This window comes from Chionomys nivalis, chromosome 1 (genome assembly GCF_950005125.1).
Source record: "Chionomys nivalis chromosome 1, mChiNiv1.1, whole genome shotgun sequence".
NCBI lineage: Eukaryota > Metazoa > Chordata > Mammalia > Rodentia > Cricetidae > Chionomys > Chionomys nivalis.
Genome location: NC_080086.1, coordinates 34,771,453 through 34,796,639, shown reverse-complemented (window position 1 = coordinate 34,796,639; position 25,187 = coordinate 34,771,453). Strand labels below are relative to the sequence as shown.

General features: G+C 41.5%; 1 protein-coding gene across 3 annotated transcripts in view; it reads right to left on the bottom strand.

Moving 5' to 3' along the window:
- Positions 1-25,187, bottom strand: part of Raf1 (Raf-1 proto-oncogene, serine/threonine kinase) — a 55,873-nt gene that overhangs the window by 10,115 nt on the left and 20,571 nt on the right. For 2 of the 3 annotated variants that reach the window (XM_057788219.1, XM_057788220.1), the window contains exons 2-7: positions 13,276-13,508; positions 7,949-8,061; positions 5,684-5,786; positions 5,227-5,384; positions 3,740-3,838; positions 1,754-1,907 (exon numbers count right to left, since the gene is read on the bottom strand). In XM_057788219.1, coding sequence (XP_057644202.1) covers positions 1,754-1,907; positions 3,740-3,838; positions 5,227-5,384; positions 5,684-5,786; positions 7,949-8,061; positions 13,276-13,482 — 834 coding nt within the window. In that variant the 5' untranslated portion in view covers positions 13,483-13,508. Of the gene's footprint in view, positions 1-1,753; positions 1,908-3,739; positions 3,839-5,226; positions 5,385-5,683; positions 5,787-7,948; positions 8,062-13,275; positions 13,509-25,187 lie in introns of those variants that run through there. The other variant, XM_057788221.1, reaches the window with a different exon arrangement.

Genomic DNA, 25,187 nt, shown 5'->3' with positions numbered 1-25,187 from the left:
AAGGGGAAGAAAGGAAAGGAAAAAGGAACGGAAAGGGAAAGAAAGAAAAGCCAGACATGGTAGCACACGCCTTTAACTCAGCACTTGGGAAGCAGAGGCAGGTGGATCTCTGTGAGTTCAAGGCCAGCCTGGTCTACAAATTGAGTTCCAGGACAGCCAGAACTGCTACACAGAGAAAATTTGTCTCGGAAAACAAAAATAAACAAAAACACCAAAAGGTGGGGGGGGGAGGCCAAGAATCAAATTTTCTTTTGAGACACTAACAGAATTAAAATACTTGTGCTACTTATGTTAGAAATTGGAGAATTTTCACTTTGAGTGTATTAACAATTTATATGGGAACAAAACAAAGAAAATGGCTACTTTATAATTGTACTTAAGTATATAGGACCAATTATTATGATAAAGCCCATATCTTACACCGGGCAAGACAAAAGGTTAAAGTTGATCTGTAGCTACAGAGAAATTGCACCTAAATATGGCAGGTGTCAAGGAACAAACTTTTGCAAAGACGAGAAAGCATAGTTACATGATCATGTCTGCTGTGTCTTTTTAATTTGATTTTGAAACATGATTTCACTGTGTAGCCCAGACTGGTCCTGAATAAGGTGTTCCAGAGTACTGGAATTCTAGGCATGTGCCAGGATGCCAGACTTTCTGATAGGCTTTTCTAGGTCACATCAACCAAATGGGTGAGATGCCTTGGTTTCTAATATCTGAACTCAGTACAGATGCTGTGTTACTATCAGTCCATCATTGTCTTTAGAAACAACTGACTTTTTTTTTTTTTTTTTTGGTTTTTCGAGACAGGGTTTCTCTGTAGCTTTGGTGCCCATCCTGGAACTAGCTCTTGTAGACCAGGCTGGCCTCAAACTCCCAGAGATCCGCCTGCCTCTGCCTCCCGAGTGCTGGGATTAAAGGCGTGCGCCACTACCGCCCGACAACTGACTTTTTAATTTAAAAACTATTTCAATGCCCTTGCCTTCGAGAATCTACCCTGAGAAATTCACCTAGCAGTAGCAACTCGTATAGTGTTTGTTTTGCTCATAAATACTCTATAGAAAAGAAAACATGGCGAAAGTCTGAGTAGCACTATAAAGGAACGTATCTATTGTCTCCCATGTAGCCTACCATCTGACAGTCTGTCCTATTAAACCCAAGAAGCAAAGGCATGTAGAAAATACCTACTCTTCCCCTCAGACAAAACCGTCTGGAGCACGGCCTGGGAGAGGCATTCAGGCTGTTATTCTAGTCCAAAGCAATGAGAAATAAAGAAGAATAAAGAACAAAGGAAGCATTTAAAGTGTAGTCAGTCGATTTTAAAGATGAGCTAGAAAGCAAACCAAACAAAATAAACAAGAAAAGAAAAGGCAGTTTGCGAACACTGACTGGCAATGTCGCACCTGCACGTAGATCCTAGAGCTCCTACTTTACCGTACTCTAGAGCATCTGTTATTTTTACAACACCCCTCATCACATGAAACTGCTCTGCACGTATCTATCTATACCAGCTCAAAGAACTCACATCCAAAGCTGGGACACAGAGCACAATGGTTAGCGTGGACTTTTGTTTCCCCACTGGAATGATACACTGGCCTTGTTATGAAGTCAGTCTATGGATGTACCAGATTTAAAAATAAGTTCAAGGGCCTGAGAAAATACTGCAATATTCCTGAGCAGCTTTGAAATCCATATTCTGTGCTCCCAATGTTAACTACTGCTGTTCATCACCATCCCCAAGGGGCCCTATTACCTCAATCATCCTGCTGTCCACAGGCAAGGTGGTGCTGACCATGTGGACATTGGGAGTGGACGTTGACCTCTGCCTCTGGGACAGGGAACCTTCAGAGGAAGGGCTGGAGGTGTTGAAAGTAAAGGCATGAGGTGTGGAGTATCTGTGCTGGGAACTAGGCATGGAGAAGAAAGAGAGTCTCATGAATGGCACTCAGGCCTCCACACTGGCAAAGTCTTTTCAACTGCCTACCTCATTAAGACCCTTAAAGGCAAACCTGACCCATATAACCTGTGATGCAATGTTTCACTCATTCAGTATGCACTATTTAAAAACTCTGCCTGGGTTCTTTTTGTGTGCAAATTTTTAAAAATGAAAAATAAACATGTTTGTCATCACCTGTGAAAAGGGGAATCCATCATATAAATTCTCCTTGGTGCTGTTACTCTTCAGAATACTTCAGAGTTTTACGTCTCTAAGAACAGCTAAGTACTTGCTAAACTACTACCTAATGTTAACTGGTCTCTGCCCAATTTAATTGAAGAAAAAAAAAGGACTGAGAAATTTCTTTCTGTAGCCAGCACACAACAAAGTGTGTATTCCATCTTAGATCTACAACCCCAACCTATGAAATGACAGTTCCAGCCTAGAACACACATTAGCAAGTATGGGATGAGGGATGGAATGTTAGCTCAGTGGTAGAAGAAATGTCTCCCTAGCCTATGTAAGGCTCTAGGTCTGAACTCCAGTATCTTGAAACAAATAACAGCTTCCGTGACTAATGTATAACTTCACTGCATGGCACAAGCCTTAGATGAGGCCCTGAACTCCATCCCAACTCCAACAAAACAAAGTAAAACATCTGTTCTGTAAACTTAATTTAAGGTTTGTTCAGGTCATACTCATATGAACTCAAGAGATAAAGACTGGCTTTTCTAAAGGATTCAGTTCTGTCTACGGCCATACCGCCCTGAGTGTGCCTGGCCTTGCTTAAAGAGAGTTGTTCCCTCACTGAATGCCACCTTGCACTAGGAATTCTACATTTAGGCTTTCAGAATCTACTTTCTTCTTATCTTCAAGGTAAGTAATTTTTTTTTTACTTAAATGTAGTTTTCAAATTACCAAAAAGAATTCATCCAAATCAGACTCAAACGCATTTCAGTACAAATTCCTTGTCCTAAGATACTGCCTTTAATTATTTCCATAGTAGTTTTACAGGGGTCATTAAATGCTAGCTGATTACATATAAGTTAAAAGTCAGATATTTTAGATAAAAATGTAATTTGATTTTAGGTTCTAAATTCTTGTGTGTCACTGAGTAAGATGTGTACTCCACTGAACTCTGAATGTTAAAGCTAGAAAACAGCAATAACAAGTTAAATGCACACTCAAACGCATAACAGAAAAGGGATCTATTTCTATCTACCTGGATTGTAGGCCATGGTAAACATTTTAGAAGTAAAGTCTGGGGCTGGAGAGATAACTCAGTGATTAAGAGCACTGCCTGCTCTTCTAAAGGTCCTGAATTCAATTCCCAACAACCACATGGTAGCTCACAACCATCTGTAATGAGATCTGGTGCCCTTTTCTGGTCTGCAGGAATGCATACAGGCAGAATACTATATACACAATAAATAAACCATAAAGATTTAAAAAAAAAAAAAAAGACAAAAAAAAAGTAAAGTCTGGTGTTCTTCTTAGCCACTATACTCATTTTGGAGACCTTTCCCTAGATGCTCAATTCCCCACAAATGGAAGAAGGCAGGATCTCAAGCTTTTCAGAAATATAGTGTGAGACTGAGGTTGTGTTGTAACAGAAGGGCCTACAGTCAAAATCACTTTTCAGATTCCATGGAACCACAGAGAGAAAGGTCTCCACTTGATGTTCCACAGAGGCAGCAAGGGGTCTGCAGACACCAGGACATCAAGAGGGACTTCTTTGTATTTAGGCTCCCAACTCACCCCACCCAATGTAACTTTCCAAAAGAGTGCCAAGTAAAACATTACCTAGCAGGCATCCGGGAAACAGACTCTCGCATCCGGCGCATTGTCAAAGAAGGTAATGCTGGTACTCCACTATCACCAACAGTGGAATTTGGGAACAGTCTGAATGAAACATGGAAAGACTGGTTTACAGATTTTATCCTCTTTCAGAGAAACCAGCCCCTTGCCTGCAAACCCAGAGCTACAACCCAACTTCTTTTTTCATGTTCCTCAAGTGCTTTAGACCCGTGTTGGGAGAGACTACCAACACAAAGGACTAGACTACAGACTGAGTGATAGCAACTGGCCAATGAACACGTATCCTGCTAGGATGCATATCTAGAAAAGTCTGTTGCTGCCCAGCTATATTAGAGTAATGTTCTCCTAAGTGATAGTGCAATATAAGCACATGCCTTTCTGCTAAACAAAATCTCTGAGAACCAACAGTGACTTCTGTGGGAGCTAAAGTTTCTTCCCACTGTGAGTGAAGATGATGTTCCTCTCATTTTTCTAACATGCTCCAAAAAGGGTGAAACTCTGTACTCTCAACACAAGTTTTTAAAAGGCTTTAATAAGTGTAATCTTAACTTAAATTTGCAATTATTTAAACCATTTTTCTCTGTGAAATATATATATTGGTACTTAGTTTATCTCCTAACAAAAAGATTTAAATAAATATTTTTAAATACTATTTATTTATTTATTTATTTATTTATTTATTTATTATGCATGCAATATTCTGTCTGCGTGCATGCCTGAAGAGGACACCAGACCTCATTACAGATGGTTGTGAGCCACTGTGTGGTTGCTGGGAATTGAACTCAGGACCTTTGGAAGAGCAGGCAATGCTCTTAACCACTGAGTCATCTCTTCAGCCCCAAAAACTCAATTTTTTATATCCAGACTGTCTGAGGCACAAACACATTGCTCCCTGTGTAAGGGAAAGGAAATAGCAAGAGCTCTACTTTCTGCTTTCTTGGGACAGCTCACAACCCAGTTGAGGGGGAAAAAAAGCCCTTTGATTTCCATGTCCCTGTGTTCTTCTCCTTGACAAATTCCTGTCAGTAACTATTTGACAGACAATGGGTCCTACCTGTTTGTGGTATCAGCTCAGCTAGACTAGCTAGCCAGCAAAGTCCCAAGGACAGCCCTGTCTCCACCTTCCCAAGTCTGAGATTACACACACATGGTGTGGGCCCAGCTTTTATGTCAGTGCTGGATCAGACTCAACCCTCACGCTTAAAGTAAACACTTCACCAACTGAGTCATCTGCCAGCTCCCTACCTGTTTGTTTTACAGTTAGGGTGCCCCACTAAAACTAGCTAATTTTAGAACTATGGTGCTTCTAAAGTAGATAGTTTCTGAATCACAGAATTATTTAACAAACCTAAAACTCAGACTTATCAATAAAAATGTATAATGAGCATCCTCAAAAGCATTTCTGTGCCTGACCCTGAATTTTTACAAGGAAAAAACAAAATAACAATAAAAAACAAACACAAATGCCTTACAAAAGCTGTCTGATATTACTCCAGTCCACACACATAGTAGGTACTTTGGTGCTACAGTGCTCATGAAACTTGTAGCCACAAGTCTGACATCGAAATCCGTTTAGCAGGAACTTTTGACAGATGTCACAGAATGCAAGCTTTAGGAACGTTTTCCGCGCCTGTGACAAGAAAGCAGGTACAGAATTACAGAATTACAATAACACAAGTCAAGAACCAACAAAGTGCTTTCTCCACTGGCCTCACAAGAGTCTCCGAAGAATCATACTTCCAACACTGTAAAATTCAGAAACGGAAGGCAAAGGGACCTCTGTTAATGGACTCTAAACTGCCCACTGTACACGACCACATAGGGAGAACTGAAAGCAACTAACAATACACATGTCTAGTGCTTCTGGGAAAGGTCAACCATGCACAGCCAAGAGACAAAATGGCAGAGAAAGATGGCACTGAAACTTACAAAGTTGTGAGTTGTGAGTGGAACATGATCCAAGAAATCCACTTGCAGTTCTTCTCCAATCAGAGAGGCGGCATCGGTGTTCCAATCTAAGCGTGCTTTCTTACTAAAAATGATCCAAAGCATAAATGAGGGAACAGCAGATAAGGCTCAGGACATAGAGCAGTTCTACTGTTTACTGCATGTTGTCTAAGCACAGCTGACAGGTGCTTTGGTCCCACCCTAAAAATAAGCCAACTGGGGCCCTAAAGAGACACTGCTCACAGAATGACAGGCCTGTTGGAATCCAAGTCTGTTGGACTCGAAATTTACACTCTTAGAACAAAGCTCCCTTTGAACAATGATATAAAACAATCTCATGACAAGGGTAGCTATGTCTTAAAGGGGACTGTAATATTAAAATCCTACTAAAATCCCAAGATCCCATAAAGTGAGGTACAGTCACTACAGTACAGTTTGGTTTTTGTTTGTTTTTGTTTCCCAAGTCAGGGTTTATCCTTAGCTTTGGAGCCTGTCCTGGAACTAGCTCTGGATACCAGGCTGGCCTTGAACTCAGAGATACACCTGCCTCTGCCTACCAAGTGCTGGGATAAAAGGTGTGTGCTACCACCACCCAGCTTCCAGTGCTCAAGTTTAGTGTTCAACAGCCACTTCAATCTGAATGTGCATAAACATAATGCAAACAGAGATGCCCTTTCCATTAGTTACTAATTCAAAGTTGTTTGTAGAATTTATAAAAATAAAAGCTATAGACAAAATGGTCTTTAAAATTAACTGGCAATGCTGTTTCTTTGCCCAGAACAAGCAGATAGGACATCATATCAATTTAAGAAAAACCTGTCTTGTTCAGTTAATCTCCCATTTGTAGAGAATGAACATTCCCAGTTAAGAAGGAATGTAACACACATAACATCACTCAAACCCCTTTATCACCTGCCAGAAGCCAACAAGCCACTCTTCTGGTTACTCAACAGGCAACAATCCGTTCCTTAAGGTAGAGAGATGGTATCTGTCTAGAGTACTGCTGTGTCCTAAGGAAGACCAGGAAGGCAGTCCCACTCTGCACAGGCAGTAGGAGCTAACTGTCCTGAAGAAAACTGAGATCAGTTCCCAGTCACACAGCTTTGGAGAAGAGTGGACCAAGCCCGTCTCAGAATCTCCCTAGACATAAAAGGAAGTCTATGGATCAGCTTGGGGACCAACATGGGAATAAAGCCAGCTAAAGGTGATGATATGTTGAAGATCAGAAAATTAACTGCTGACTAAGCAGAGAAAGAGACAGGTGGAGGGTAAGCTCTCCAGCTGGGGAACTCAGAACCACAAAGAGAACAAGCACGAGATTAATAACAGCAGCACTGCTTCCCAAAGAGGGCAAAGTCAAAGGTTTCCCCAGGTTTGGCTGACAAAGAATGAATGACAAGAACATCTCTCTATAGGACTGCAGTGAGTGGTATATGTAAGCAAGGTCACCTGAGATGTTATTCTTCAAGTTCCAGCTACCTTGTTTTTTAAGACAAGTTCTCTCACCAGTCTGGAGCTCAACAATTAGGGTAAATTGGTCAGCAAGCTTCAGAGACCTAACTGCCTGTCTCTGCCAATAGGTGCTGAGGTTACAAGGGCACACCGATACCCAAGGTTTTATGTTAATTCTGGCAACCAGATGGCAAAGAAAGCACTATACTGACTGGGGTATTTCTTCAGGTCAAAGATAGTATTCTTTAAAAAGAAAAAAATATGTATATTTGGTGTGTCTCTGAGTGCATGTATATGTACCATGTGTGTGAAGGTACTCCTGGAGGCCAGAAAAGGGCATCAGCTCCCCTGGAACTGGAGCTCCAATCAGTTGTGAAGCACCTGATTTGAGTACTGGGAACTGTCCCCGAGTTCTCTGCAAGAGCAGCAAGCACTCTTAATAAGCCATCCCTCCAGATTAACTATAAAAAACAATGCAAACATTTTCAGAGTACCCACTCAGTGTGGCAAATACTAGGAACATTCTTTCACTCAAAAGTATGCCTTCTAACAATTCTGCTTTCGTCACTGAGCATGCTATTAGCATCTCCTGTGCATTATAGTTTGCAAGACAATGTCCAGGCAATAATTTCAAGTTCTCAGCAGCAAATTTTTTGAATTGATATTTTAAAAACTAAAGTATACACATACACTAATAATCCCTGGGAATCTAATACAAAGCATTTGTGAAGCAAATTATTTGAGGCTATGAAATCCTTACTGTTCCAAAAGGTGCTGACTGATTTGCACTCTTACCCTTTGTGTTCCTGAAGAAGTCTGAACACTGCACAACACTCCGGCTGCAGGCCTCTCACTTTGAGAGCTTTCATAAGGCAGTCGTGCAAGCTCATTCCATTGCGCACATTGACCTGCAAAAAGATAACTTTTAGTACCAGCACAGGCTATGGAGCCACTTGCAAGGATGAGCACTGAAACACACACACCCATCTGCAAAATGGTATAGATTTATGACATACTATTTGCAATGGTATCCAGCAGTGAGTGCAAGCAAGTGCACACAGACCATCAGCCTGGGGCACATAATGCATCCCCTGTATTATTATCCCTGGAACAGTTGTCTATGACACGTTAACTAGAGGAAAATACTTTTATTAGAACAATAAAAAGAATAAGACTATTTTAAAAGTGGGGAAACCAATTCATGTTTATTACATTGTATGACTTGGAAAGATGTATGTCTTGCTATTAACAACAGAGTTGGTATTTGGGGGCCAGTGAGATGACTCAGCAGGGAAAGATACTTGTTGCTAAGCCTGACAACTGAAGTTCCATTCCTGGGACCAATATGGCGGAAGAAGATACAGACTCCCAGAATTACTCATCCTCTGACCTCCACAACTACACCATGGAACAGGCATATGCACACATGGACACAACACACACACAAAATAAATTTTAATTGTTTGGGGGGGGTGGCGTGTAACATCTCTAATTACCTTTACTTGCAAGTGTACACATGAGCATGAGGGAAACAAATGTGAGATAACCCTCTATAATAAAACCTTGCCTATGTTCAACAAATGGAGAGCTGATCTTCCTAACAAATTTCAAGGTAGTGAGATGAGTAGGAAATGGAAGAACAGAGCTCCTGCTTGGCTTTAGTGACAGACACCAATATGCACCAGACAGACTGGGCAGTAGGTGCCCCACACAGTGCCCTAATCCACACTTCAGAAGTTTTGTTGCTACTTGGAGCCGCAACGTAAAGTACTTGTACCTACAGCATTAAAATATTGAATAATCTCTTAAAGGGTTTAGATATTTTAGCTTCAAAGCCTAGGAAATTAATTTTTAAAAAAAAGTAGGTAGAGTCAGCAGAGCCAGCAAGAAGAGCAGGACAATTTGAAGTGGCTCTGAACTGACTGCATGGCCCCATACCCTGGCTGACTGTATAACCAGGTCAGAAGCAATCTCAGCCCTCCTTGGCCATTCTCTTTCTAGCTGATTTCAGATAGTGCTGTCTTAAGCAAAGCAAGGATGTCTGACCTCAAAACAGACCACAACATCTGAACACAAAGTAGAGACAAAACTAGTAGGAAGGAGACAGAACCTAAACAATGACAACTCGTGTTTAAGTTTTTCACATGGCCTTATTTTTATATTGCCGACCACTAACAGGGATTTAGCTGGCCAGTCACCAGTCTTCGAAGAGTACAGATAGGCTAGTAAGGACTACAACCAAGTCTGAAGGCGTAGGACAGATAATCCAGGTGTAACAGAGGTCAGGGAGGAAATTCTCCTAAATGACCGATTATGTCAGAGGAAAGCAAAAGGCTCTTCCAAGCTGTAAGAATTCCTCCTTGGCTGTGGAAGAGTCCAACTGATTCTCCAGGTTAATGAATTTTCTTTATCACAGGAATACGGAGGGGAAGAACTGGGGAGCTAGACAGGGGCAGAGGTCACCCAGTCCTTATAAATCTTGTTGCCTATTTAAAAATAAATACCATTAACATCTTTTAAGTTCCTTATAGTTGGCATGGTGGCTTGTATCTATTTCCAATATTCAAGAGACTGAAGCAGATGGTTATTTTGAGTTTAAGCTCAGCATGGACTGCAGTGTTAGACCCTGCCTAAAGAAAAAAAGTTTCTTGCACATACCAAACTAGTTCAGACACATGTTATCTGGGATTTGTACCAAAACAAATAAAAAGGTGTGGGTGGAAACAGACATACAGAACTGCTATGATCAGCTAAGGGTAAGCCAGGTGATGAACATAGCAGAACTGTTATTGTCTCTCTACTTTCACAGATACTTACCCTTATAGCATCTTACTAACGTCCAGCAAAACAAGGCAGACATGCCTGCACTAGAGATCTGAGCTATAAAGACATGAGGGGAGAAAACAGCAAAGAGTGCTAAACTCACACACTGACAGATTCATGACCTGCACCTATGCTGCAAGCATGGCTTTCAAGACTGTAAAGTGATGTGAGGTTATTTTATTACCTGTATTAGAAGTCACAGGTTCTGAAAGCTAGACGGCTCTTTAACGGTCCTCTACTCCACTAACATTCTCACATGCAGACAGCATGGGAGCAGCCACGGGGGTTGTGAAATAGATTCCCTAGCCTCCAGTACCAACACATCCAAGGAGTCTGCTTCCGGAACCCTGGGATACAGCCCAGGAACCCGTGTCTATGCCTGTCTGTCAGGTGATTGTATGGGCAGCAGTTCTCAGCTCTGGTCACTCACCTGTCCAGTAACAATGAGAAGCAGTGGCAGCAGCCAGAGATGTGCATGTTTAGAAAACAAAATGACAAGGAACATTTAAAGACTACTAATTATTCTTCTAAAATCATTTCAGGCAGACACATCCTTCGTCTATTTCTCTACTCCCATGGATACACACTGTAAGTAGTTAAATGATGTCTCACTGAGTTGTATGGAGAGAAATCCTGGCTTCTAAGTGTGGAGCCACCCTAGGATGGGGAGAGTGTTGGCTGCCTGAGGGTGCTGCCTGCCAAAAGATACCTTCCATCACTGGTTTCCCAGAGAGAGGTGGTTCATATTTGCCAAAGAAATAGAAGAAACTAACATCCTTTATAAGTTTTTCATAAGCTGCAGAAGATGTCAAACTCCCATCCACCTGCTATGCTCCAACAAAGGCTGCCAAGGACTACCCAATGAATAAATGACTCAGAAACACTATTAGCTGCACTGATGAGTCAGCTACTCTTACAAGTTTGCTCCTTGGGCTGGAAAAGTTAGAGAGGCTCAAATACTAGGTAACTTGTCTAGATGATGCAACTAACAAAAGACAAGAGAGGAACTTATTTTTGCATCCATCTGTGGGAAACAACCATGTTGTGGAATATTAATATAAGATATATTACATTCATTTATGCTGTGGAATATTTGCTTAACGATGCAGAGTGTTGCATTCTTCTATGTTGTATTTGTTTAACTCTGTAAAGCTGTGTTACTGTGCCTGCGTAAAACACCTACTGCTCTAATAAAGAGCTGAATGGCCAATAGTGAGGCATGAGAGAGAAACAGCTGGGGCTGCCAGGTAGAAAGAATAAATAGGAGGGGAAAGAAGAGCTAGAAGTGAAAAAAGGAGAAGGAGAGGAGGATGCCATGGGTCAGCCATGGAGTAAGAAAGAAAGACATATAGTATAAAGAAAGGTAAAAAGCCCAGAGGCAAAACGTCAAAGAAAGAAAAAGGATAATTTAACTTAAGTTAGAAAAACTAACTAGAAACAAGCCAAGCTAAGGTTGGGCGTTTATAAGCAAGAATAAGTCTCCAAGTATTTACTTGGGAGCTGGGTGGTGGGCCCCCAAAGAGAAGGAAGGAAGGAAGGAAGGAAGGAAGGAAGGAAGGAAGGAAGGAAGGAAGGAAGGAAGGAAGGAAGGAAGGAAGGAAGGAAGGCAGGCAGGCAGGCAGGCAGGCAGGCAGGCAGGCAGGCAGGCAGGCAGGCAGGCAGGCAGGCAGGCCGGCCGGCCAACTATACAACCAATGTGCTAAGTTTCTAGTTAAAGCAATACTAACTAGTGAAGATTTTCTTTTTTCTCCTAAAAAAAAAAAAAAAAGCTGAAAAAGCTGTTGGCAATTAGAAATTACTGCAGGTTGGCAGAAACATGACAGACTGATATGTTCAGAAGAACTTTATTAGTTATGAGCTCACAGCTACAGCCAGTCCCGGTAAGCCCTAAAGGGGGAAGGGATTAGGAGATTGGAATACTGTCCTGCAGATAGTGCAACACAGGAGAGGAAAAGGGTGCTTCAATCAGGAAGAACAAAGGCCACAGTTACAGGTTCTTACAGGCTGAGGAAAGCAGGAGGCTCCATGTCACCTAGCCCACAGGGCCCTGTCCTGGGGAAACTGTAGACAAGAGTAAACTTCAGATTCACAGTTCTGGTCCAGAGGAGGTGGCACAAGCTAGAAGGTCTGTGATGTAATACTGGCACTACAAATTCCGAAATACCTGATCTATGAATCTGGAGTGCAGAGTAGAAAAGAAAGTAGAGAAAGAGTTTTGGGTTCAAGAACCAATCTGAATGGAGAAGCACCAGCCAGCATAGGCAACCAGCACAAACACTTTGTCCCTACTCTCAGGGAAGCTACTTAGCAGCCTTCCTTTTTTCATTTTTTTTTTTTTAACTTTTTACTTTTTATTTTGAATCTCACTAAGTTGCCCATGCTAGCTAGCTCTGAAAACACTCAGTAACCCACATAAGCCTTAAAATGAAGATCATCCTACCTCAGCCTCCCAAGAACCAAAGTAAAAGTCCTGAATTGCCAGGCCCAGCATTATTTTGATAGCCATATTGAAAGTTTTTGTTTTTAGGGGAGGAAACAATAATTCTTTAGTTGTTTTTTGAGTTTTGCCATCAGTTTGAAGGGGATGGGGGCCTAAGATCCAGCATCACAAATGAAGGCTCCTTCAGTTCACAAAAGAAGTATGAGAAAGGGCTGGAGAGGTGGTGTAGTGCTCTTGCAAAGGACCCAGGTTGTGCTGCCAGTACCAACGCCCTCTTCTGGCACTGCATACACATGGCACACTGACATATACTCAGGTACAAACACCCACAGACATAAAATAAATAATGATGAAGGAATTTACTAGCAAAACCTGAGAGGGGACTATTAGAAGAAAACCAAGAAAGCTCTGGCTGACCTCCTATCAGAAATATCGCCTCTTAGCCGGGCGGTGGTGGCACACGCCTTTAATCCCAGCACTCGTGAGGCAGAGGCAGGCAGATCTCTGTGAATTCGAGGCCAGCCTGGTCTATAAAGGGAGTTCCAGGACAGCTCCAAAGCTACAGAGAAACCCTGTCTCAAAAAAGAAAAAAAAAAAGAAAAAAAAAGAAAAGAAAGAAAGAAATATCGCCTCTTCCTCTCCCTAAAATAAGGATGCAGAAAACAAGCCTTTGTGGGCAATGTTAGGTCAGAGTAGGGAGTGTGAAAAGAACAGTAATTTAATAAAATAAATCTGCACTTGGGAGAAAAATTAAATAATAGAGACCCCAAGTGACAAAGAGATTCCCATCTATAAACTGGACAGACAACACAGCCCACCTTCCACAGGGGGAAGAGCTACATTTTCTAGGGTCACATACCACTGTCCTCTGCTTATTCGGCAAGAAAACTCGGATAGTGTTGCTTGTCTTAGAAGAATCCGTGAGTTTGCCATCATCTGAGGCCCGGCGCTGATAGCCAAACTGCTGAACAATTGTAGGGGAGATGCAGCTGGAGCCATCAAACACCGCATCTTTGAGTCCAAAACCATTGCTGATAGTCTTCCAAGCTCCCTGTATGTGCTCCATTGATGCAGTTTAAAAAATACTTAAACCTGAAAGACAAATAATTATAATTCTAGAAGAAAGTACTTAACTCAGGAATACAACATAAATAAAAGTTGTAAAAACTATGGTGTATGGATTTTCATAATCTGTGAGCAAGTTAATCAGGAAAAAATGTACACAGTGGTATATTTCCATAAAATTAGAGAAAAAGAACCAAAAATCAAAGCCAACCTAGAACATAAGCCAGGATCGTCTGGCTTCTAGCCCCAACTTTTTCATCTGTATTTCTCTCCTTTTATTACAATATGTGAGTATGCTGAGTTATCACCTCTGCCTATGAGCAATATATTTTAGACTATGAGAATTATGTACTAGGGTGGGGGATCCTGCCTCCAATAGAGGAGCAGCAAACTTAATTCCCAAGATGCATTATAGATACCATATATTTATTTTTATGCATAAACTATCTCACTCAATTTGTGTAAAATTTTTAGGCTTATAGTCGTTTCTTCCTTCTCTTTAAATCAGAGAAATCATCCAGATGCCCCCCCCCAAAAAAAAACTCCTAGGGTATGGGTAAAATGACCAGATTCATATCTATTTACAAAGTCCATAAATTTTCCACTATAACATCAGGGTTCAGTTTGGGTGCAGAACCAAAGCTGAAAACCAGTCATTTAACCCCAACACAATCCGATGGTTTTTAGTTTAGTCAGGCATAAGACTAATGCCCACACACTGGCTTACAGTCAGCAAGCAGGCAGAGTAAATGGTTCTTCTCCACAAAACTATAAGGTTAACAGAGAAATCTCCCTTCAAGCCTTAAGTCAGAAACTTGTTTTGTCTATCTAGCAACAGCTAGTACTCACCAGGAGCCTCTATTGTGAGGCAGTGTACAAAGCATGCATGAACACATACATGCATGCACACACGCACGCGCGCGCGCACGCGCACACACACACACACACACCAATTCCTATTATCTGCCTTAACCCTCACAGTTACTAAATAGAAATGATATTCCCACCAAGTAGTGGTGGCACTTGCCTTTAATCCCAGCACTTGGGAGGCAGGGACAGGCGGATCCATGTGAGTTCAAGGCCAGCCTGGTCTACAGAGCAAGTGCCAGGACAGGCTCCAAAGCTATAACAGAAAAACTTTCTCAAAAAACCAAAAAACAAATAAAGAAGGAAGGAAGGGAGGGAGGGAGGGAGGGAGGGAGGGAGGGAGGGAGGGAGGGAAAAAGAAAAGAAATGAAATGATATTCCCTGAACTTATTAAGCAGGCTTCAGAACATGGCAGTAATCCCAGCACTTAGGAAGTAGATGCAGGCAGATCTCTGTGTGAGGCCAGCATGGTCTACATACCTATTCCTGGACAGCCAGGGCTACATAGTGAAACCTTGTCTTAAAAACAACAAAAAAAAAAAAAAAACAAAAAAAACCTCACCAGAACATGCCTGCACTACTCATACCTCAGAACTTATTCCCTTCACCGAGAAGATTGAAAACCCCAGAAACAGACAAGATGGCCTTTTTCACTACCTGTCTCCAACTAAGGCTGCCTTCTAAAGAATTTTACCTGACACTCCAGCCAAAATTGCCTGTTTCCTTCCCTCAGCAAACAAACCTGAACAATTCTTGGGGCGATGCCTACAGTGCAGATTGTGTACAAGCGTCTGCTCTGTGAGCAGAGCTCACTAGCATACCCTACTATTGGAACAGTGCCTGCACCACAAAGGCACTCAACCCAAAGCTTTGTGTAAGTACGAGCTCTCAGGCATTCCATTGCTATGTTATATTGAATTGTCATTCTTCTCACAATAACTGTTAGTTAACAGTTGTGATTTGATTTTAAAGTGAAAGGGGTTTACTCACCAATCACATCACAGTTAACTACAATTCCTTGATCATTTTGAATCAACCAAAGTCAACTTTCAACTGATGCTAAATAAACTAAAAACTAATAAAGCCAGGCATGGTAATGTTTGCCTTTAATCCCAGCACAGGAAGGCAGAGGCAGGCAGCTCTCTTTAAGTAGGCCAGCCTGATCTACATAGGAGTTCCAGGACAGCAGGGCTCTGCAGAAACCCCGTTGTTGAAATAAGAGCGGCGGCGGGGCTGCGTCCCACCGCTCAGCTCCCGGCCACCCAGCTAGCTTTACCCGAAATAATTACACGGAAACTGTATTCTTTTAAACATTGCCTGGCCCATTAGTTTCAGCCTCTTATTGGCTAGCTCTTACATATTGATCTAACCCATTTTTAATATTCTGTGTAGCACCATGAGCTGGTGGCTTACCAGACATTTCATTATATGGGCTGCCAAGCAGAACCACAATGGATATAAGGGTATTATGACTTCAGGATTTGGATCTAAGAATATGATGCTTTGGAGAGGGTCTTCTTTTGTTTTCACAGAGGATGAGACCCTGTGGATTGTTTCTATCCCAATATGGTATATAGACCACGCCCTCCTAAAAGGTTGCTGTGAACACCCTCAAAAAATTACTTCACTGCCAACTGAGATGACCCTGGCACACAGGTTATACCATGAAAGACCTAATTAACGACGCCCCCATTCAGCAAAAAGCAGTTTGGAGAGAAATAACTACATCCATATTCCCAAATATTGTTTATAAATGTTCTTTTACATTTAAAGGGGGATATGATATAGATATGAACAATTTGCATTGGTATGGATTTTAAGGTCAATTTTGTTATATGTATGTGTTTCTGCTATTGATTAAGGTGTTGTGATTGTGTAGTTCATTTTAAAAATGTAATGTATAATTAAGAAATATAGGTTAGTAGATAATCATCAATAATAGTCAAGCTTGTAGTCATGTTAGTTAGATTTTCTAGATATATAACGATATATTTCAGTTAGATAGACATTCTTCATATCTTTCAAAGACTACAGAATATGGCATTTAAAATATTTTAATAACTTAGGGTTTTTCGTGGCAATGAGACACGTCTGCTCCTGGCAGCACCAATCTAATTCAAGAGGAAGATGGGCATCAAAGAGGCTCCTTATGGAGTTTGATAGCCATTTGGGCAAGAAACTGCTCTTGCCTGGACTATTGCATAAACTGGACACAAAGAACGCGCAGAAAGAGGACTGCTAAACTTGCCTAAATGTGAGATGGTCTTTCGGGGTTCCTGACTCATGAAAGAGTCTGCAAGACGTTCTGCAGGACACAAGAGAATTCAACTCCAGTAATGGCCGAAAAGGGAAGATTTGTAGATAATTTTATTGTCCTAGTAATCTGTGCTTCAGATGGCAGCAGACTACAGTACCTCACAGCATGGGAATTGAACTGGGGTCCTGTACAGGAGCCATCAGGTCAGTGACTGAACTGTCTTTGAAATTTTCCTGCTTCATAAAAATGTCTGCTGGAAACTATGGACCTGTAGGCCAAAGTTGGATGCCCCAACGGTACAGAGGAACTTTGGGTGACTGTCCAGGCAGCGAGATGTCTCTGTCATTTCTAGAGTTTGAAGTTTCTTACTTCTTGTTTACTCAGGTAATATTATATCCTTCTGGAGTCTTTGATGGAGTTAAAGAATGGATAGTTATAGTTTTTCTTAGTCATAATACAAGATAAAATAGATATAAATATTATTACTGTAATTATTGCTTTATAACTGTTTTGTTAATTGTAATTTTACTATGTTAAAGTAAAAGCCTTTCGTTTTTTGTTTAAACAGAAAAAGGGGAAATGATGTGGGAGTGGTTTCTTTCTAATCTGTTGCTTTCATTGGTTAATTAATAAAGAAACTGCCTTGGCCCATTTGATAGGCCAACCCTTAGGTGGGCGGAGTAGACAGAACAGAATGCTGGGAGAAAGAAGCCAAATCAGGAGTCGCCATGATTCTCCCACTCCAGACAGACGCAGGTTAAGATCCTCCCTGGTAAGCCACCAGCTCATGGTGCTACACAGAATATTAAAAATGGGTTAGATCAATATGTAAGAGCTAGCCAATAAGAGGCTGAAACTAATGGGCCAGGCAATGTTTAAAAGAATACAGTTTCCGTGTAATTATTTCGGGTAAAGCTAGCTGGGTGGTGGGACGCAGCCCCGCCGCTATTACAACAGAGTGGCGCCCAAGAACGTAGCCTGCCACTCCTATTACTACACCCCGCCTCAAAAAGAAAAAGAAAAAGAAAAAGAAAAAAATCTAATTAAACAGTAGTGATTCTAAATCCATAACATATTAAGTATTAAAATTTATTAAGAAAATTGTTATGAAATATAACACAGAATTATAATCACATACAAATTCCATTTACAAAAACAAATATTGGGTAGAAGAGGTGGCTCCTGTACAGGACCCCAGTTCAATTCCCATGCTGTGAGGTACTGTAGTCTGCTGCCATCTGAAGCACAGATTACTAGGACAATAAAATTATCTACAAATCTTCCCTTTTCGGCCATTACTGGAGTTGAATTCTCTTGTGACTTCTGACCTTACCTTCTCACACTTAAAGAACATTATGTCTTCCCCTTTTTCCTGCCCCAAAAGAGGAAAAAGTTCAGGTTATACAGGACACTAGATGGCAAAGTAGCCCAGGGTTTGCAGGAAGAAACATACCATCTACTCTGTACAGATGCAGCAGGAAAGGCTAACAGCACAACGACCACGTGGGCAATCACCCCAGGCTAAAGCTGGACAAAGGGTGCAAAAGAAAAAAGCCTGGAACAGAAAAACAAAGCCTGGAAAAGAGAGGACAAGTGAGATGGAGGAACAGAGTAATCTCATGTATAAATCTCACTAAAAACTGGGTAAACGAAAAGCTATAAAGACTCTGTCTTACATCTTAAACCTGGGCTCTCAGTGATTTTTATGCGAAGTTTTCAGATTGTTTCACTGACTAGTCACTAGACATCTACTTCTTGTCATCTGGGGGGCGGGGTTAATACAAAAAATGAGGAATGTGCTACTTCATCTTCTCAGAGTAGCAAATGCTTCTCAAGTTTTCAGAGGATAAAGATGTAGACTGACGAAGATAAACCAACACTCGTAGGTGTAACTTTTCTTTCCTTCCACCCACTCAGTACACCCACTCCAGGGCTTCCAATGCATTAGGAAAGCACTCTACCATCAGGCAACATCCCAGCCCTTAACCTTCCTAAGAATCCCAGGCCTATTTTCTAGTATCAAATTTGAGACTACTTCATACTTATACAAGTCTTTTTAAAACAGAACTAGAAACCTCAGTGAAGAGTATTTGTGGCTCTTTGCAGAGGACCCAGATTCTGTTTCCATCCACCCACCCATATGGCAGTTCATAACCACATGCAATTCTAGTTCCAGGGATCCAAGCACAAATGTGGTATAGATATATGTGCAGGCAAACACTGTATACATTTTTTTTAAAAATCAAAGAAAGAACAAACGCTTTCAAAAACCTAAATCCCAAAGAATCCCTGAACCCCATAATAAGAAGCCTTGTCCAGAGCAGAGCATGGTGGCACAGGCCTGTAATTCCATTCTTGGACGGTAAGGCAGGAAGATCAAAGCATCCTCAGCTACACAGGGAATTCAAGGATACCTGTGATACAAAATCAGCTAAAATGAATGAGTGAATAAATGAATGAATGAATGCCAGAAAAAGAAAAAGAAAAAAAAAACATGAGGTCAGGTGGTAGTACAGACAGACCTATATATGCTCGGCATTCCAGAGACAAAGCCTGAGTTAACATAATAAGACCCTGTCTCAAAACACAGGCCATAGGAGGAGGCATGTATAGAGAGCCCTGATTCTAGACCAGCATAGACTACAAAGACAGATCAGGCCCTAATTCAGCAGGCCCAGGACTTAGGCCTAGACTCTTGGTGATGGTACATTAGCAGCAGGTCTCTAGACTGGAAAAATCCAGACACTGGGCAATCAAGGCCATTCTGAAGGGGACATTAACCCAATGAATACTACAAAAACCAGCAGTCTCCTCCCCAGCTCAGGAACCAGACTCACAGAACATATAGCTTCCCCATCCTAACACAAAGTTCAGTAAAGCTCAAACTCACAGAGATCTACCTGCTTCTACCTCCTGAGTGCTGGGATTAAAGGCTACCACCAGCAGCAGTTGAGAAAGGTTTCTCTAACATTCATGATTACTTAAGTTTTACTTTTACTGTCCATGGTCCCTTTCTGAAGGACCTCATTATTCACAGAAGTCAAGAGAGAAAATGATCAGGACATCCAATACAGAAAAGAAAGCAAAGGAAATCCCCAGTAGGCCAGAGGAGGGGAATTCCAGGATGACACATGTGTGTCCAACACAGAAACCCTAACAACCTGAGTCTGGAAACATCAAACTACCACTAGCAATGCTTACCTACACAACAGGTTTTCTTTTTCTTTTCTTCTAAGGAAAAAGAGAAAGAGCAAATAACCCATATAACAAGTTTCCGTGCACCTATGGCCCTGCTGACGCAAACACAGCTCTCCTCAAAAGGAATGAAAAAGAATTCTGAGCCAAAAAATGAGTGGCAGCAGTCCAAAATGACATGCCTCACCATGGAGGTGGCTGCAGGAGAAAGAAGACATTTGTCATAGCACTTACCAAGTACAGCGGCAGGGACATGGCAGGAGGATACTAAGAGGGGGGTGCTCTGCTACAGACTCCAGATGTCACCCAAGCGACACTTAATTTGGGGATGGGTGGAGTCTAGTGATCTATTCAGAGAACAGTTCAGAGGTTTTACCTGATACCAAAACTGTTTGGCCAAATACAAGTGTGGGCAATGAATGGCTATTAAGGGGACCAAAGGTAGCCCAAGATAATTCACTCAGGATCTGCCACATTCTAACTCTCCACAATTAAAGAAGTTCCAAGTCAGCCTTCTAGAATCTTTTACACAGGTATGCTTTTTGTTTTGCTTTGGTTTTCTGGGAACTTCAGGTTGCAGCCCTTCAGCCTTACTATCTTTCTTACAGAAGAAGCAGGAAAGCCTGTGCTGGACTCTGAGAGCTTCCGGGTGGCTGAATATGAGTGACATAATCCAACAGGGCAGAACTTCACAAAACACAGGACACACATCACTCTGGTTTACAAGATGACTTTAGGGGATATGGGGCATGGCACTGACTACAACTCAAAGAGCCCAACAGGAGCATGAGAGGGAGAAAGCCTCAACTGCCTAAAAGATGTTTGCTTGTATGGCTTTAATACTTCCTAACCTCGTTCCAGCTCAAAGCCATGGAGAGACCAGACAGCAAACTAAAGGAGCACTGCTACCTTTCTTTTACAGACAGTACAGAAAGTCTAGAATTATGTACAACTCTCCTAGTAGTTCGTTCAATTTTCACATTCTTAAAAGTGCTTATAACATTGTTATTCCTTGATTTTACATAAAAGGAAATAAATTGAAATCATGAACCAGAGCCAGTGAAGTGGCTCAGTGGGTAAAAATCATTTGTCATGTAAGCTTGAGTTTAATATTCAGAATCACTGACTCATAAGTTGTCCTCTGACCTCCACATTTGAGCCATAGCAAACACAAGTGCACACTTATACATCATAAACACACAATAATCAAAAATAAAAATTTTAAAAATATTGTGGGCCAGTGAGATGGCTCAGTGGGTAAAAACACTTGTCACCAAGCCTACCCTGAGATTGATCTACTGGACTCACATGCTGGAAGGTAAGAACCAGCACCAAGTTGTCCTATGATCATCACATATGTCCCATGGCACATATATATGCATGTGTGCATGCGCACATACACACGTCATAGAATATTAATTTAAAATGTGTTACATGCATCTATGCTGTGGAATATTTGTTTAATGATGCAAAGAAGTGTTGCATTCTTTTATGTTGCATTTTTTTGGGGGGGGGGGGTTTCGAGACAGGGTTTCTCTGTGGTTTTGGAGCCTGTCCTGGAATTAGCTCTTGTAGACCAGGCTGGTCTCAAACTCACAGAGATCCTCCTGCCTCTGCCTCCCAAGTGCTGGGATTAAAGGCGTGCGCCACCATAGCCACCGCCCAGCTATGTTGCATTTGTTTAACTCTGTGAAGCTGTGTCACTGAGCCTGTCTAAAACACCTGATGGTCTGTTTAATAAAGAGCTAAAGGCCAATAGCAAAGCAGAAGAAAGGAGGGGCTGGCAGGCAGAGAGAATAAATAGAAGAAAAAGGAATTGGGAGGCAAGAGAGATCAAGGTGTAAGAAAAGAAGGGGCCAGACACTTTGCTATACAGCAAGTGACAGAGTAAGAAGTAAAGAAAGGTATACAGGAATAGAGAAAGGTAATAGCCCAGAAGCCAAAGATAGGTGGGCTAATCTAAGTTAAGAAAAGCTGCCTAGAAACAAGCCAAGCTAAGTCTGGGTGTTCATAGGTAAGATAAAGTCTCCATCTGTGTTTATTTGGCAGGACTCCAAAGAGTAAAAAGTAATAAAAGAACCAGAAATTCACACTCTCACGCAAAATCAAGGAATAAATGCTGTGGGACAATGGTCTTTTATCCTGTCACTTGTATTATTTTTAATAACATGCTGATTGGCCAGTAGCCAGGCAGTAAGTATAGGCGGGGCGACCAGGCAGGAAGTAGAGGTGGGGCAACAAGAATTCTGGGAAGAGGGAAGTTTCAGTCTGCAGTCGTCACCCAGACACAGAGGAAGCCAAACACAGAGCAAGCAAGATGTGACTGCCTTGCCGAAAAAGGTACCAAGCCACATGGCTAACACAGACAAGAATTATGAGCTAATATAAGTTATGAGAGTTAATAAGAAGCCTGAGCTAATAAGCCAATCCGTTTATAATTAATGTAGACCTCTGTGTATTTCTTTGGGACTGAACGACTGCAGAACCGGGCCGGAGAGAAACCCCAGTCAACAAATAAACAAACATAAAAATTTAAATTTAAAGAGGTAGTACTGTTACTGGGTGCAGTAATTGAACACTTTTAGTGCAACAGCTCTCTACTGTGTTAGGTGAGGAAGACAAAGGCTAAAGTTAATGGGACACTGTGCTAGCAGAAATAGTGTCCTTTACATAAAATGACCTTGTCCTTCCCTGTGCCTGGTGCCTAGGGAGGCTAGAAGAGGGCACTGGAGCCCCTGGAACTAGGGACTGAGAACCACAGCCCAGTTCTCTGCAAGACCAGTCAGTGATTTTAACTTCTTAACCTCTGAGCCAAAACTCCAGCCCCACTCCCAGGTTTTTAAACAAACCTAAAAAATTATAAAATTCTATCAACCAGATCTAAAGCCTGTCTGTTCATTTCCACTCTTTCTGCACCTCCAGTTGTCGCTCTCTCTCTAAATAGAAGTGCCTCGCCTCCACTCCCTCTCCTGCTTCAAAGCAGACAGGATCATTTCAAGAGTTGTATAGCTTTTTCCCCCACCCCACACCCCCCTTTTTTCCAGATAGGGCACCTCACTGTATAAAGCCTCAAATTGGAGCTTCTCTGGCCTACACCTCTCAGAAGCAGGGATCACCTGACTGTTCACAGTCTACACTCCTTTTCAGACAAACAGCCATGTTCACTTAACAGCCATTTCCCCTCACCCTCTAGTCTCAACTTTGACAAGACTCCAAGCTGGAACTTGATCTGAAATTGAGACACTGGGCATTAGGTTCAAAAAACTTAAAACAGACATTCATGAGCATGTTGGGCCATGCATATCAAAAGCAACACACAGGTCTGCTATTAAAGAGGCAATACTCTCCACATTTGATCAGTCCCTATTTCACTCATTTATTACAGTTTCTACTGCTGTGATAAAACGTCATGACCAAAAACAACTTGGGGAGGAAAGAGTTTATTTCATCTTACAGCTTGTATTCCATTATCCAGAAAGTAAGGGCAGGAACTTGAGACAGGAACAAAAAGCAAAGCCAAGAAGGAGTGCTGCTTACTGGCTTGCTCCTCCTGGCTTGCTTTGTTATACACCCCAAGACTACCTGCCTAGGATGGCACTACCCAGGGTCATCCCACAATCAATTACTAAGAAAATGACCCACAGGCTAGTGTATAGGCCAATCTAATGGAGGCATTTTATCAATTGTGGCTCCCTCTTCTGAGATTTAGCTTGTGTCAAGGTGACAAAAACAAGCAAAAAAAAAGAAAAAGAAAAATCAAACACTAGAACAGGGCCGGGCGGTGGTGGCGCACGCCTTTAATCCCAGCACTCGGGAGGCAGAGGCAGGCGGATCTCTGGGAGTTCGAGGCCAGCCTGGTCTACAAGAGCTAGTTCCAGGACAGGCTCCAAAACCACAGAGAAACCCTGTCTCGAAAAACCAAAAAAAAAAAAAAAAACACTAGAACAAACTCTCAGGTCAATTTTTTTTTTTTTTTTTTGTAGAAAAACGACAAGCTGATCCTAAAATTTACATGGAAACACAAATGACCCAGAGAAGTCAAAACAATCTAATTTTGGTTTGATTTTTGACTCAGAATCTAGACTAGCCTGGAACTTTCAGTGGAACATGAGCCGACCTTGATTGAACCACCTGTAACTCCAATTCTAGGGGGACCCAAAATTCTCTTCTGGCCTAAGAGTGCTTGTATTCATGTGGTGCAAAGACAAACACATACAGTCTCATAAAATAATAAACATTTTAGCTGGGCAGTGGTGGTGCATGCCTTTAATCCCAGTATTTGGGAGGCAGAGGCAGGTGGATCTCTGAGTTCAAGGCCAGCCTAGTCTACAAGAGCTAGTTCCAGAACGGTTCCAAAGCTACAGAGAAACCCTGTATCAAAGAGAAAACCTGTCTTCAATAATAATAATAATAATAATAATAATAATAATAATAATAATAGAGGCTGCCTTCCTCCACCTCCCAAGTGCTGGGATTATAGGTTTGCACTACCACACCCAGGAAATTTTGTTCTACATATATTTTGTCACCGTTTTCTAAAATTACAGTTAACTGAACCTATTATGTCTTTTTTAAAAGGCATGCTGATCATTAAAAATGAAACATTGCTAAAGTTACTGATACTTAAGTTTAGAGTTCCTGGGAGAGCTATATATCTCCAGTACCTCCGTGGCAGTAAGGATAGGTAGGTAGTCCTACTCCCAGAATAGAGGTTCAAGAAATCTGGAAACTTTAATTAAAAGAAAAAAAAAATCAATAAACAACATAAACTTAATAAAATTATTCTTTTACCTTCCAAAAGCCGATTCAGAACAATTTTTTAATCAGCTAAAATTATGGGACTTCCAAGGGATCTTTAAAAATTTTTTATTTTCTATCTAGAAGGTAAGGTGCATGCATGTGAGTACAGGTGTCTGTGGAGGCCAAGGCATTAGATCCCCTGGTGTTGGCCTTAGAGGTGATTGTGAGGTAACCATTATGGGTGCTAAGAACTGAACTCAGGTCCTCTGCAAAAACAAGTTATCTGAAGTGCTAAGTCAAGGAACCAGCCCAAGTGGTTTTAATAACCTTAGAACATTAGAATGTCCATAGCAGCATTATTCCAAATAGACAAAAGGGGAAACACCCAAATGTCATTAAGTGACAAACAGAGAAGAGGCATTATCTAAGAAGCAACAACTGGTTATACTTGATTATAAAAAGTAATGAACAGATTCAATGCAATGCCCAGCAAAATTCTTCAAAGACCTTGAAAGAACGGTACTCAACTTCATATAGAAAAGCAAAAAATCCAGAATAGCCTAAACAATCCTGTACAATAAAAGAACTTCTGGAGGCATCACAATCCCTGATTTCAAACTCTACTACAGAGCTACAGTACTGAAAAA